Here is a 15,558-nt window from a genome sequence, read left to right on the forward strand (position 1 = left end):
CTCCTCTTCCCCCTCCTCCCCCTCCTCTTCCCCCTCCTCCCCCTCCTCCTCCCCCTCCTCCTTCTTCTTCTTTTTCTTCTTCTTCTTCTTCTTCTTCTTCTTCTTCTTCTTCTTCTTCTTAATAACAGAGGGGTGGGAAGAGGTAGGAAGGAGAGCAAGGGAGCCAACTAACTTAAAAGCAGAAAGTAAAGTTTGTTTGTTTGTTTGTTTCTGAATATTTTCTGAATAATTTAGCTACTACTTGAATGGACGAATTGCTACCAAAGAGGATTTTCTAAACCCTGATGTGTTAGACACTTTTGCTTCATCTGTGCAAAAAATTTTCCAGGTAATAGTCTTTTTTTTTTTTAATGTAGAGTGGTCCCCTTTAATCTGTAGGGTATATGGTCCCAGACCTTCAGTAGATGCCTGGAACCACAGGTAGTATCAAAACCTAAATATACTTTTTCCTATACATACATTCCTATGATAAAGTTTAATTTATAAGTTAGGCACAGTAAGAGATTAACAACAACGAATAATAAAATAGGACAATTATAATAATATACTGTAATAAAAGTTATATGAATGTGTTCTCTCAAAATATCTTCTCATACTGCACTCAGTCTTCTTGTGGTGATGTGAGATGATAAAATGCCTACGTGATGAGAGGAAGTGAGGCAAATGACATTTGTATTGTGACATAGCATTAGGCTACTATTGACTTTCTGATGATAGGTCAGAAGGAGGATCATCTGCTTCCAGACCACGGTTGACTATGGGTAACCGAGACTGCAGAATCGCAGATAAGGAGGCACGTCTGTAAAACCAGTCCTTATTGTGTAGTCTAGCTAATTCTAAATTCTATAAGTATATAAATTTACATGTTTTTCCAATTTTAGATAACAGGTACTTATTCACCATCAGTCCCCCTTACCCTCAGATCTTATCCATGCATATCGATTAAAAATTAAAAATACCTCCTTATGGAATAGCCTCACGGGCCATAGGAATGGGATTATTTAAATTCCTTCCACAATTTGTATTCCAATAAAAGTAAATTGCCCAAGACCTCAATGACCACGAACATGTTTTGTTGTAACTATATTGGACAAATCAGTCTGGGAACACAAAGTTTTAAACGTCATTAATCTTCAACACCGTATTTGGTCAGCTTGTTTGCAAATATAATGGGGACTTTCCTGTTCCACAGGTTGTTGAGGAGACCAGACCCCACAAGAAAGTTTGGTTAGGAGAAACAAGCTCTGCATACGGGGGTGGAGCGCCATTGCTGTCCAACACCTTTGCGGCTGGCTTTATGTGAGTGAAGCAGCACCGCCTCAGGGGCCAGGCTGCAGCATTCTCCTGGCCTTTTATTAAACAGATTCTACTGAGATGGCTCATCAGCCAAAAAGCTGATCAAAGAAAGTTTCTAGGGCTGAGACCCAAAATTCATGCCGCATTTTGTAAGAAATCATTTTATTCAAGTTTGTTGGACATCTTTAATGGGTGTCCCTAATTAATCATCGTGTGAATGAATTGCTTTAGAAGTGTTGTTCCTTAATTATGGCCCATAAATATGCCAAGGATTCCTTCCTCCATAAGCGAATGTAAAAGAGTGCCTCTAGAGGTTTGAGTCTGAGAAGGATCCTTAGTGTACTTTTATAGTAGCTTTATTCATAGATTCCCAAGGAGTTTAGAGTCGGAAGTGTGAGGTCTCACCAGAGGAACTACCAATGAGTTTAAAGACTTACTAAATCACCTCTTTATCCAACCACCAGAAACTTGATTGTTTTTTTTTTTTTTTTAATTTAAATTTAAGTTAGTTAACATACAGTGTAGTATTGGTTTCGGGAGCAAAACCCAGTGATTCATCACTTACATGCAACACCCAGTGCTCATCCCAACAAGTGCCCTCCTTAATACCCATCACCCTTCAGCCCATTCCCCTACCCACCTCCCCGCCAGCAACCCTCAGTTTGTTCTACAGAGAACAAACTCTCTGTTTTTATCTTACTTCATTTTTCCTCCCCTTCCCCATGTCCTTCTGTTTTGTTTCTTAAGTTCCACGTATGAGTGAAGTCATATGATATTTATCTTTCTCTGACTTACTTCACTTAGCATAATACCCTCTAGTTCCATCCACGTTGTTGCAAATGGCAAGATTTCATTCTTTTTGATCACTGAGTAATATTCCATTGTATGTATCTACCACATTTTCTTTATCCATTCATCATCAGTCAATGGACATTTGGGTTCTTTCCATACTTTGGCTATTATTGATAGTGCTGTTATAAACATTGGGGTTCATATGCTCTTTTGAATCAGCATTTTTGTATCCTTTGGACAAGTACCTATTACAAACCTGATTGCTTTAAACAACTGGTTTACTTATATTCCATAACTCCATTAACACTCTTAATCTATAGTTCTATATCCTCACACTGAGACTTATTCTCTTTCCTCTCCTATCCTCGTTCTTATAAATCCATAATAAAAAAAATCATTTTGCTCATGGGGGGCATGAGGAGGAGAATGAAGGATAAAAGTGTTTGTTTTGCCATCCACCAAAGATGGAGGGAGTGGAGGGGGACAGCCATAAAAGTCTAGGTGTGATTTTACTTATTTCACATTGTACTACTGTTGACTACAAGCAGCCTTTTCTTTAGCCCTTACATGGGTCTGGGAGTGGGGAAGTGGGGAGGGTATCCAGCAAGATGGAGAACGATTGCCTGTAGGGTGAGAATTTGTCTACTCTGCTTTGCAGAAGTTTTCTTACCCCGAAAGAAACTCATATGGCATATTAATAGTATTCTAGGATTTATTATCATGCTCAAGTGTGGGAACATGTAAAGGAAAGGATAGTCTCCATTTCATTTGAATAGCTTCTTTGTAATTAATACCACTTTTCTGGTTTCCTGTCAATTCCTCCCACATAGATGAATAAATCAGAATAGTGTGTAATTAGAATTGAGTTTTTTTGTTTTCCAAACCTGGAGAAAGCTGGTCCTCCCTCCCTTTCAGGTGGCTGGATAAATTGGGCCTGTCGGCTAGAATGGGCATAGAAGTGGTGATGAGGCAAGTGCTCTTTGGAGCCGGAAACTACCACTTAGTGGATCAAAACTTCGAACCTTTACCTGTAAGTGATTGTTATTTTCCTATTGCTATGAGTAGAATAGAGTATATTGAGCACCCCTGTATCAAGCTCCTAATAAAAGTCAATCCTGTCAATAAATTCAGTATTCTTAGCAAGTAGACCCTGAAATGATGAATTGGAAGAAACCTTGGAGATCATCCATTCTAATGTGTGCCACCTGGGGTGTGTTATGGGTTTGGTTTTTTCCTAATGTTTACTTATTTATTTTGAGAGTGAGAGAGTGAGCAAGGGAGGGGCAGAGAGAGAGAGAGAGAGAGAGAGAGAGAGAATCCCAAGCAGGCTCCATGCTGTCAGCACAGAGCCCAATGTGGGGCTGAAACCTGTGAACTGTGTGATCATGACCTGAGCAGAAATCAAGAGTCAGATGCTTAGCCAACTGACCCACCCAGGGACTCCGGGATTTTTTTTTTTAAAGGGACAATTTGAAACTTTGTGACTCTGATTTTACAAGATAACAAACTTGGGTCAAAAACAATGTTTTGCAAATTAAATCAAAGTTAAAATTACCTACAGTATGCAAAGCTTCAAAAGTTTTTTATGCATGAAATTATAATTTATTTAACTTTGAGATAAATCAGTACTATGTATTTGTTCAAAAATCTCACCCTAAGAATTGGCTATCTTGTTAATAATCTTCAAGATATTTATGAATACAGTGTCCGTTTTACCCTACCTCTGACTGCATCTGGTGCTAAATCAGGAAATGTAGACTTTTTATATAAAAAGCCACCTGGAAATATATGTCTAAAACTTGGAATAGTATAGATACAGCCCTGAGAAGTAGGACCTTGATTTTTGTAGTCTAAAATGGCAGTTGAGGATATGTATTTTCAAAGAATAATTCCTAAGGGAATTATTTGAATACTGTAGGAAAGCTAAGAAAGTTTGGCAGAAAGCACATGCCAAAATATAAGCTAGGTTTTTGTGGTTTGTAGATAGATTTCCCAACAAAGTTGCTTTTAATCTATAGTAGTCCAAACTCACAAAGCACGTGGTTCATAACTTTTAAAAAATTTTTACAAAATGACCTTGTAACAAGTGGAATATATCTTCGCCAATATATTATAAATCAACTATAGAGTTAAACCAAACATGATAATTTCACTAGACAAATATCCCAAATCTGCTGCTGGCCCTTTCTGAAATGGACCTTGAACAAGGAAGGTACATAAATAGTTTCTACAAAATTTACTTTGCCTAGAAATTAGCCAGCTTGTCTTGTCAGTCTTTGTAAATAGTACCATGTTGTCTATATCTTTTCAGTTCCCAAACATAAACCTTTGGCTTAAGATCCTTTGTGGTTTTTTGTTTGCTTGTTTGTTTAATTACTTAATTAATATTTTAGTTTTAGAGAGAGAGCACAAGCAGGGGAGTGGGGCAGAGAGGGAGAGAGAGAATCCCAAGCAGGCTTCATGCTCAGTGCTGAGCCCAAAGAGAGGTTTGATCCCACAACCCTGGGATCATGACCTGAGCCGAAATCAAGAGTCAACCAACTGAGCCGCCCCAGGCACCCCCTTCCTCAAGATTCACAGTCATCTAGAAAAACTTGCAAGAGTAAATGGTACCCTTAACATCTGCAGGGTCCAAGGGAATCAGTCTTAAATCCAACATACATGGCTGTTTTCTTATTTGATTTGTATAACAATCTTGGAAGCTGGCAAAGCAGGTGTCTTAGATCAATTGTCCAGATGAGGAAGTTCAAACTGAGACAAGGTTTTGTAATAAGCTGGATGTCACACAGTTGTCCCATGTTACTCTAGAATTCCATATAAATCCTGGCTCTGAGGCCTGAATGCTTTCTATCCTAACAGTCACCAAACCACGCTGAAGTTATGTCTCCTTTGTAAATGTTTATTGATTCTGCTCTTGTCTCCAGTGAAAAATTTGAATGTAAGCAGAGAAACAAAAGCTGTTTGCCCTGTTGAGTCTACATTTCCTCAGCTCAAGAAGGAAGAGTTGGAATATACATTGAGTATATTCTTCAAAAAAATTAACAACTAGGCACCTGAGTGGCTTAGTCAGATAAGCCTTCAACTCTGAATTTCAGGTCAGGTTATGATCTCAAGGTTGTGAGATTGATCCCTGCTCTCTCTGTGCCCCTCCCTTGTGTGCACACTCATGTGTGTGCTCTCTCTCTCTCTCTTAAAATAAATAAATAAATAAATAAACCCCAACAAACTTTTTATTATGGAAAATTTCAAGTAGAGAGAAAAGCATTTAATCCTCAGTTTTGTTTAATCCATAATCCTACCCACTCCTCACCTCCCACCTACTGGATTACTTTCAAGCAAATCTCAGATGTATCACTATCCATCAGTAGGTCAGTATGTATCTCCCTTAGACAAACATAAAATATTATCATACTTTAAAATATTAACAGTAATTCCTCAATATCATCAAATGTTTAGTCGGTGGGTGTTTCTCATTTTCCTTACTGTCACAAATGTTTTTATTTATTTATTTTTCAAATGTATTTAATAGTTGGCCTAGTCACTTTAGGATACAAACAACATCTATATATTGCATTTGGTTGAAATATCTCTGAAGTCTGCTAATCTTGAAGTTTCCCTTCCCACTCCTTTTTTGTGTTATGGAATTAATTATTGAAAGAGAGCAGGCAATTTGTTCTGTGGTGTTTCCCACATTCTGAATTTTGCTACATTTCTTCCTGCACTGTCCTTTAGTATGTTCCTCTGTTTCTTGTAAACTGGCAGTTAGATCTAGAGGCTTGAGCTTATTCAGATTTTTGGTTTTTGTTTTGTTTTGCAATACAAAACTTTTTTTTTAAAGAATTTTTAAAATGTGTTTTGGGGCGCCTGGGTGGCGCAGTCAGTTAAGCGTCCGACTTCAGCCAGGTCACGATCTCGCGGTCCGTGAGTTCGAGCCCCGCGTCAGGCTCTGGGCTGATGGCTCAGAGCCTGGAGCCTGTTTCCGATTCTGTGTCTCCCTCTCTCTCTGCCCCTCCCCCGTTCATGCTCTGTCTCTCTCTGTCCCAAAAATAAGTAAACGTTGAAAAAAAAATTTTTTTTAAATGTGTTTTATTTATTTATTTATTTATTTTGAGAGAGAGCAGGAGAGGTGCACAGAGAGAGGGAGAGAGAGGATCCCAAGCAGGCTCCATGATGTCAGCTCAGAGCCCAACACAAAGCTCGAACTCAACAAACCGTGAGATCATGACCTGAGCTGAGATCAAGAGTCAGACGCTTCACTGACTGAGCCACCCAGGCGCCCCTGCAATAATTCTTCAAACGAGATGTGGCATGCTTCCATCAACAGGCACATGATCTCTGGTTGTCTCTCTCTCTCTCCTTTTTTTTTTTTTTTTTTTTTGGTTTTAAAACCTTGATAGCTAGCGATGATTATTGCCTAACCCATTCAGGAATGGGGATGATAAGGTTCTAAAAGAAATTATTTTACGGGCACTTGGCTGACTCAGTCCGTGGAGTGTGTGACTCTCAATCTCTGGGTTGTGGGTTTGAGCCCCATATTGGGTGTAGAGATTGCTTAAAAATTAAAAAAAAAAAAAAAGTAAAGAAATAAAGTATTTTAATCTCTTAAGCAGATAGAAGTTTTATTGTAAAAACCTGCCTTTGTGTGTAGGTGAGTGTGTGTACATGTGCATACCTAAAAGTTCTGCTTTGAGCTTTGCTTTGAATTCTTGGTGATAGATAATAAAGAACATTTAAACTCTCTCGGCAATGAATTGCATTCTTGAAGATATAACTCCTAGTGGTCATGGCTTTCAGAATTGTGGGAATACAGTCCTCCCGTGATAAAAATCAGCAAACAAGAAATTGCCCTCAGATTCATGGTGGGAACATGGATCAAAAGATGTATTCCATTTAAATACCTCTAGGATAACAGTCACAGTCTTTGTAAGGTTAACTATTTGCTCACACTGTTTTTGATATATAAAGAAATAAGTAAAGATCTACTTTTGTCCCTCCTCTTCCCAACCACCCAACTAGGATTATTGGCTATCTCTTCTGTTCAAGAAATTGGTGGGCACCAATGTATTAAGGGCAAGCGTGAAAGGTCCAGACAGCAGGAAACTTCGAGTATACCTTCACTGTACCAACACCAACCAGTAAGTATGTAACACACCCTTTTCCAGTCAAGTTTTAATCAGTAATATGTCCTTCCTGATAGGATGATACTAAAATAATAACTATAGCTACAAAAAAAAAAAAGCCATCTGTCATTTCTGGCGAATGAGAACTCTTTAAATAGTGAGGACCCACTAGGAAGTAGGGGAATGATCTGGATGGAAATTCTGAAAAGTGTCAATAGATTTAATTTTATTGTTTGTTTTAGTTTTTTTTTAAATAATGATAGAAAAAGCTGCTGTTTGTATGGTTTATAATTTGAATTCATAGGAACCCACAAAATTCACTTTATTATTTAACCTTTCTGTGTCTGAACATGGGTGGGCTGACCAGCTTCCTGGCAACTCAGTCTGGCTAAGCAGCAAAGATCTCAGAATGCTGTCACCCAGAAAATGGTAGTGTGAAGAAAAATATTGTTTAAATTATCTTGTCAGGGGCGCCTGGGTGGCTCAGTCGGATGAGCGTCCGACTTCAGCTCAGGTCATGATCTCACAGTCTGTGAGTTCAAGCCCCGCATCAGGCTCTGTGCTGATGGCTAAGAGCTTGGAACCTGCCTCGGATTCTGTGTCTCCCTCTCTCTCTGCCCCTCCCCTGCTCATGGTCGGTCTCTCTCTGTCTCAAAAATAAATAAAAACATTAAGAAAAAAATTTTTTTGAAAAAATTAAATTATCTTTTCAAATAGGACCACATGAGTTGTCCAATGTAATCATGAAAGAAAGGATAAAAAAAGGGCCCATCATCATTATAGATACTAATACTTAGTCTCCATGACTATGTTTGTAATTGAGTTTTTAATTACTTAAGTTAGATAACTATTTTCATTGAGTTAATCTGTTTGCTTTTAGCCCAAGGTATAAAGAAGGAGATTTAACCCTGTATGCCTTAAACCTCCATAATGTCACCAAACGCTTGCAGTTGCCGTATCACTTATTTGACAAACAAGTGGACAAATACCTCGTAAAACCTTTAGGGCCTGATGGATTACTTTCTAAGTGAGTAATTTTCCTTTCTTCATTTCAAACTTTCACAAAATTCATTTGTATTTATCAGAATACAGAGTGTTGATAGGGAGCAAAAAAAAAAAAAGTCAACGATTTCAAGTTCTAACAATTCTTAATATTCGTGAAGTTTATAGATGAATACTTATCCATACAGGTATAACTCACTCAGAGTCCAACACAGAAGGATATGAAAACATTTAGCAGTTAACTTAGGGAATACTTTGCATTTCAAAACAACTTGATACTTCAAAATCCCCTCAAGACATTGAGATTATTTGCTCAAAAAAGAGTTATAATTCTTGGTAACAGAGTCAGTAAAGCAAAACATACCTAAGTATGATTGTACTAAGGGCACACTATTACACCATGTAAGCTGAGTGTCACTCTCTTACCATGTTAAAGTAGTTTTATATTGGCTAGAGTAAGAAAATAAAATGTCCAGAAGTATAACTTTGAGGTGAATTATTTGAAGTTGGTCATAATCATTATGGTTTTAAAAGCCAGTCATTGGATATGTTTTATAAGAGACCGTATTCAACAGAATACCCTAAATAACTATGACCCTTGAAGAGTCAGGCCCAAAACCATTGTAAGATTCTGTCCAATGTGTGTTGGAAGGAGCTCTTTTCATCATGACTCTTCTCACATTGGAGAATAAAAAATTATAAGAGTTTACAACATTCTCATCATCTCCTCCTGTCTTTGCAAATGAGTGATGTTTTCAGTGATAATTAGCATCAGAACCTGACAAAGGACAGTAAGCATGCTTTCTACAAAGACCTATCTTCCATAGGCAAACATCATTAACATTGGGTACCATTGTTTATTTTTCCCCTATGCTTTATTTTACCACAACTGTAATCACACAATGCCTAATGGGAAAAGAAAAAGGGAGGGCACCCACAAGTTTTCCAAAATGTCTTTCCATACATAGCCTTTGTAGACATTTTTAATGGGCTACATGTTTTATGAAATATCATGGTTTATTTACCCATTTTCTTGCTGTTTAAACCTTTTCTTTTTTGTAAAGTAAATAATACATATTTGGGTAACCCATACTTTTTTTTTATTTGGGTTCTAAGTTTTGGAAATGGGTATTTTTAGCATATTTGTGTCTGATGCTGACAAGGGAAAAGCTTTTCTGAAGTAACTGAATAATAGTTGTAGAGTTGGAAGTGTGTTAAGAGATATTTTAGTCCAACCTTAGATGGGTAGTTTAAGCCATTCAGCTGTTTGATGGCTCATCTGTTGGATCTCAAAGCCTCTCCAGGCAGCTGTCCTCTCAAGGGTAATGTGAACCTCTCTCTGCTTTTCATCTCCTGTTTTGAGTTCTGTCCTGGAGAGCAGAGGTCGGAAACTGCACCTCATGCCTATGGACAAGTGGGTTTAGAGAGCTTTTTTTCCCTCTTTTTCTCGTGGTAGGGGAGGTTGGCATGCGCTCCGTATTCTTATTTTTACTAAGTTATGAACATTTTATTTTTTTTTATTTTTATTTAAAAAAAATTTTTTTTTCAACGTTTATTTATTTTTTTGGGGACAGAGAGAGACAGAGCATGAACGGGGGAGGGGCAGAGAGAGAGGGAGACACAGAATCGGAAACAGGCTCCAGGCTCTGAGCCATCAGCCCAGAGCCCGACGCGGGGCTCGAACTCACGGACCGCGAGATCGTGACCTGGCTGAAGTCGGACGCTTAACTGACTGCGCCACCCAGGCGCCCCAGTTATGAACATTTTAAAATTGACAACTATGAAAATATCTGGATTTCTATCCTTTCTTTAAAAGATAGATACTCTAGCAACTCTGGGCTTATTTCCCCAAGTAGATGGAGTTGAATTGGGGTTGTTTACTTGAGACAGGTTCTTCACAGTCCCTCCGTGATCCTGTTACCTCTGTGACCCTGTCCTACTGCACTTGCACATATAAATTCCTTGGCTCTTGTGGGCCCTTGAGTTTGCTACCCTTAATCTGGAACAATACCAAATACCTCATTTCCTCCAGAATAACTCCAGTATCTGAAGGACAATTGGATTGTCGTCTCTCCAGGCTAAATATGCCATTTCTTCAATGATTCTTCTCTTTGTTTATCAGACCCTGTTGCATTCTGATCACACATTTCATGCTTATCAATTATTAATGGAAAATTTGTGAAATTATGGATTATGTTTTTTTACCCTAAATTCTCTGTGATGAGTGTATATTACTTATACTTTTATCTCTTTAAAATGTTGTAAAAAATAAAATAAAATGTTGCAAAAGTACCCCAGATAAGTTTGATGAGTGTACAGTCTGGACACTTGTTCATTCTAATGACCTCAGAGGGTTAAACGATGATCATCTTTAAAAAAAAATCATTTTTTAATGTTTATTTATTTTTGAGAGAAAGAGAGAGGCAGAGTGTGAGCAGGGTCGGGCTGAGAGAGAGGGAGACACAGAATCCAAAGCAGGCTCCAGGCTCTGAGCTGTCAGCAGAGTCCAACGTGGGGCTCGAACTCACCAACCGCGAGATCATGACCTGAGCTGAAGTCGGACACTTAATCAACTGAGCCACCCAGGCGCCCCCCAAAAAATCATTTTTAGTTGAACAACTTGTATAATACCGACAGAAGGTCCTCCATAGTAAGCTTTGAGTGAGTATATTTTTAATATAAAAGCAGTATTCTATATTTATCTCAGATCAATTTTGTCCAGAATCCCTAATTCAGATTACTTTTGCTTGCTAATTCTGTTCAGCTCTGTTTCATCTGAAACTTGACAAGCATGCCTTCTATTTCTTGTCATCATGTTACTGACTTCAAAATATGAAACAAGATACTAATCTTGAATAAAATCCTACCCTGATTTACCCAGCCTGATGCAGAAATAATCAGCATGCTTTAAGCTTATACTCAATATATTGATAGCATACTTTAGCGATTTTTACAGCCGATTAAACAACATAGCCAGATGGTATAGGGTATTATCTTGCCCATGTTTTATCATCTTAACCCACAGCAGTATTAATTTATAGTGATGAGGCTTACCGTTAAGCTCGCTGGCCTCTCCTAAAGCATTTCTGAAACTTTTTTATGTACCCTTGAAAATGGTTCTCAATTGCGTGCAGAACAGCTCTTACTACTGACACATAGAGATGTTTTCAAGGCCTATTTTTGTTTGTGGTTTCCTGATGATGGTCATGGCATTTCCTCCCCAATCTCCTCTAAAAATTGATGTGATATAGGTACTAAAACAAAACTCACGCGCATGTGGACCGAGTGTAAATTCAGTGCAGGCTTGATGGCCTCTAGTACAATCATGGTTATCTTTTATTTAAGACTTTAGGTACAGCCCCCAGAGCAGGGCACCTAACAAAGATTAAGTGGAAACTAATTTTTCTGCTGACTGATACTTAGGATAGAGTTTCAGGGATCTTTGTTTTTTGGTTTTTAGTTTTTCGTTGTTTTTTTTTGTGTGTGTGTGTGTGTTTATTTTGAGAGAAACAGAGAACGAGCAGGAGAGGGGCAGAGAGAGAGGGAGACACAGAACCTGAAGAGGCTCTAGGCTCTGAGCTATCAGCACAGAGCCCAACGCAGGGCTGAAACCCACAAACTGTGAGATCACATCCTAAGCTGAAGTTGGATGCTTAATCAACTGAGCCACCCAGGTGCCCCGAGTTTGAGGGATCTTTGATAATTCTAAATTGTAAACAACCAAACACTAGACAACTAATAAGCTAATATGCTCACACAGTGAAATCCTGTACGGCTGTTAAAATGATGTGGTGGATGAATGTTTAATGGTGTGAGCAAATGTTAACATGTGCTAAGGGAAAAAGAATCAAGTTTTAAGAGACTGGGGCACCTGGGTGGTTCGGTTGGTCAAGTGTCCCAACTTCGCCCCAGGTCATGATCTCAGGGTTTGTGATTTTGGGTCCCACATCGGGGTCTATGCTGTTAGCACAGAGCCCACTTTGAATCCTCTGTCCTCCTCTCTTTGCCACACCCCCCTCAAAAATAAACATAAAAAAAAAGAGGGAGAGACTACATATTGTATCTTCATTTTTGTTTAAATGAAAATATGGGTGTACGTACATAAAAGAGATGAAGGATATATTAAAAATGATTATGATGAGCGGCACCTGGGTGGCTTAGTCAGTTAAGCGTCCAACTCCTGATTTCAGCCCAAATCATAATCTCGAGATTTGTGGGATTGTGCCTCACATTGGACTCAGTGCTGCAGCATGGTGCCTGCTTCGGATTCTTTCTCTCCCTCTCTCTCTCTCTCTCTGCTCTTCCCTGCTCTTTCTCTCTCAAAATAAAAACTTAAAAAAAGAAAAAGAAAAAAATGGTTATGATGAATTAACCAGTTACATTTATCAGAATAATGGTGATCATAGATATTTTTGTAGTGCTTACTCTATGCAAGGCGATCTTATAAGTGTTCTACATATATTACATGTATTACATACATATAACTCTGACATTAACCAACTTTCAACAATAAAATTTGGGGGGGGGGGCACCTGGGTGGCTCAGTCGGCTGAGTGTCTGACTTTGGCTCAGGTCATGATCTCATGGATTGTAAGTTCGAGCCCTGCGTCAGGCTCTCTGCTGTCAGTGTGGAGCCCACTTTGGATCCTCTGTCCTCCTCTCTTTCTGCATCTCCCCTGCTTGCTCTCTCTCTCAAAATATTTTAAAAAATAAAATAATGTAAAATAAAAATTATTTTCGTATTGTAAAAACTTCATAGTGTTAAAATCACTTGAGAACAAGATCATAGAAATGTAAGCCATGTTTAGAATTATGGAATTAACTATCAGTGGAACTAAAAGCAGACCGAAGGTTTTCTTTTGAAGTCCCTGTTTATGTTGGATCTGTTGCTGTGAGCATGTATTAATTTGATTTAAACAATAGTAAATGTGCATAAAAAATAACATTTGTCCTTAAGATATTTTTTACATGGCTTGACTTGGTTTTGAATTTGAATTCCAAGGGTGGAATGCAAAGAAAACATCGATTTTTTGGAAGCTTTTGGTTTAGTGAACCCTAAACCTAACCCTAACCTACAAAATAATTTTGTTGCACTCCAGCAATATATATTCTACCAGAATATCTTAACAACATAAGAAATGCAAAATGAATGCATATCGCCTGGCAGAAAGGGAGTGAGAAGGTTTATGGGCACGGTGACAAGTGGGAAATTTTATGTCATTTTGCATGTTAAATTTGTGATAGTTACATTCCCTTCTACCTATTTGCTTTATCTAAAAATGTTTTCAATTACTTACCATCAAATAAAATTGCCACAAATCAGAAGTTATGTCATGTTTATCCTTTTTATACCACCATAGTAGTGCCTACTATATAGATTATGTGTGTTCCATTTTCTATAAAGGGCCAGATAGTAAGTATTTCAGGCTTTGCAGGCCATATGGTCTCTGTCAGAATGACTCAGCTCTCCCAGTGTAGCTTAAAGATCATCTGGGTCAAATACCCAATATAGAATTGAAACAAGTTATATAATACAGGCTGTCACCATTTTTTTGGCCTTAAAAAGATGTCACAACTTTTGCAGAGAAGGTGGAGCATACACCACTTGGCTAACCTGGGTTTATCTTTCCCCTTTGCAGATCTGTCCAACTCAATGGTCAAACTCTGAAGATGGTAGATGATCATACCCTCCCGGCTTTGACAGAAAAACCTCTCCGCCCAGGAAGTACACTGGGCTTGCCAGCTTTCTCATATGGATTTTTTGTGATAAGAAATGCCAAAGTTACCGCTTGCCTCTGAAAATGAAAGGCATACACCATCCCTGAGATTGAAGTTTTCAAGTGCATTGATAAGAGGAAAGCAAAACCCAAGCTATAGGAAGGCAAGCAGATACATTACAGATCAACTAGGGAAGCTTTAGGGACACTGGGACACTCGCGGTGCTAGATTTAGCACAGTCTTTTGTTCTAAGTAGACCATTGCTAATAATAATACCTGGTGCCAAACACTACCCTCAGTTCTTTGCATGTTCTATTTTTACTTAAAGTTATTAAAAAGGTATATGGATGCTCCCAATATAGCCAGGAGGCAAGTAAGTGAGGGATACAGCACTATTTTTAAGAAAGTGCTTCGTTGTTTTTGTTTTAAAAAACAGTTATTAAGGGGCGCCTGGGTGGCGCAGTCGGTTAAGCGTCCGACTTCAGCCAGGTCACGATCTCGCGGTCCGTGAGTTCGGGCCCCGCATCAGGCTCTGGGCTGATGGCTCAGAGCCTGGAGCCGGTTTCCGATTCTGTGTCTCCCTCTCTCTCTGCCCCTCCCCCGTTCATGCTCTGTCTCTCTCTGTCCCAAAAATAAATAAAAAAACGTTGAAAAAAAAAAATTAAAAAAAAAAAAAAGAAAAAAAAACGGTTATTAAAAGACTGCAGGATTCTTTATATGCTGTTTCTATGGGCTCCCGTCAGAAAAAGTGTACTGCCACAATCTTCAAATTGTCTATAAATGAGAGAGTCTCTTTTCACCTTAACAGAGAGCTAGATTTACCTGCTGCTTCTCTTCTCGTGGTTCTTTGTCAACAATACTGCATGAGAGGACAGATGGTTAGAAGTGATAGTATAAAAAAAGAACGACAATTCAGAGGGACTGGATTATGTAAACTTCAAATGAAATTTTAAAGCGACTGTAAATGAAATTGACCTACTTACCAAGAGGAGAAAATGTAATTCGATACATTATAACTGTTGATGTTTACTTTTTTTTTTATAATTTTTTTTAACGTTTTATTTATTTTTGAGACAGAGAGAGACAGAGCATGAACGGGGGAGGGGCAGAGAGAGAGGGAGACACAGAATCGGAAGCAGGTTCCAGGCTCTGAGCCATCAGCCCAGAGCCTGACGCGGGGCTCAAACTCACGGACCGCAAGATCGTGACCTGAGCTGAAGTCGGTCGCTTAACTGACTGAGCCACCCAGGCGCCCCTGTTGATGTTTACTTTTAATCCACCTTTAGTTCTTGTTTTAGTTGGGAAACTTTCAGATGCAAGTGGCAGAAAACCCTGATTCAAATGGCTTAGACCATGAGGACATTTATAATCCTACATAACAAGAAGTTCAAGTAGGGTGGGCTCAGAATGTCATCCAGGAATCAGGTCCTTTCGATCTCTGGTCTGTCACCTTTAGTGTTGGCTTCATTCTCCAGCTGGTGATGTGATGGCTGGAGCCGTGCCATAGACCCATTCGGACCCAGCAGCAGCCAGAGAAAGAAGATGAGCAACTTTTTCTGCATCTCCTTCATAGACTTGAAGAACCCTTTCTCAGAGGTTCTCTCAGCGAACCTCACCTCATGTCTCCTCA

The 15,558-nt window shown here is 38.8% G+C and overlaps 1 protein-coding gene across 2 annotated transcripts in view; it reads left to right on the forward strand.

Moving 5' to 3' along the window:
* Positions 1-14,220, forward strand: part of HPSE (heparanase) — a 39,069-nt gene extending 24,849 nt beyond the window's left edge. Inside the window, exons 7-12 of one of the 2 annotated variants that reach the window (XM_045473498.1) lie at positions 235-328; positions 1,193-1,299; positions 3,004-3,118; positions 7,105-7,223; positions 8,089-8,235; positions 13,850-14,220. In XM_045473498.1, the coding sequence (XP_045329454.1) occupies positions 235-328; positions 1,193-1,299; positions 3,004-3,118; positions 7,105-7,223; positions 8,089-8,235; positions 13,850-14,009 (742 nt within the window). In that variant the 3' untranslated portion in view covers positions 14,010-14,220. The remainder of the gene's footprint in view (positions 1-234; positions 329-1,192; positions 1,300-3,003; positions 3,119-7,104; positions 7,224-8,088; positions 8,236-13,849) is intronic. The other variant, XM_045473499.1, reaches the window with a different exon arrangement.
* Positions 14,221-15,558: the final 1,338 nt, after the last annotated feature.

This window comes from Leopardus geoffroyi, chromosome B1, assembly GCF_018350155.1.
Source record: "Leopardus geoffroyi isolate Oge1 chromosome B1, O.geoffroyi_Oge1_pat1.0, whole genome shotgun sequence".
In the NCBI taxonomy this organism is placed as follows: Eukaryota; Metazoa; Chordata; class Mammalia; order Carnivora; family Felidae; genus Leopardus; species Leopardus geoffroyi.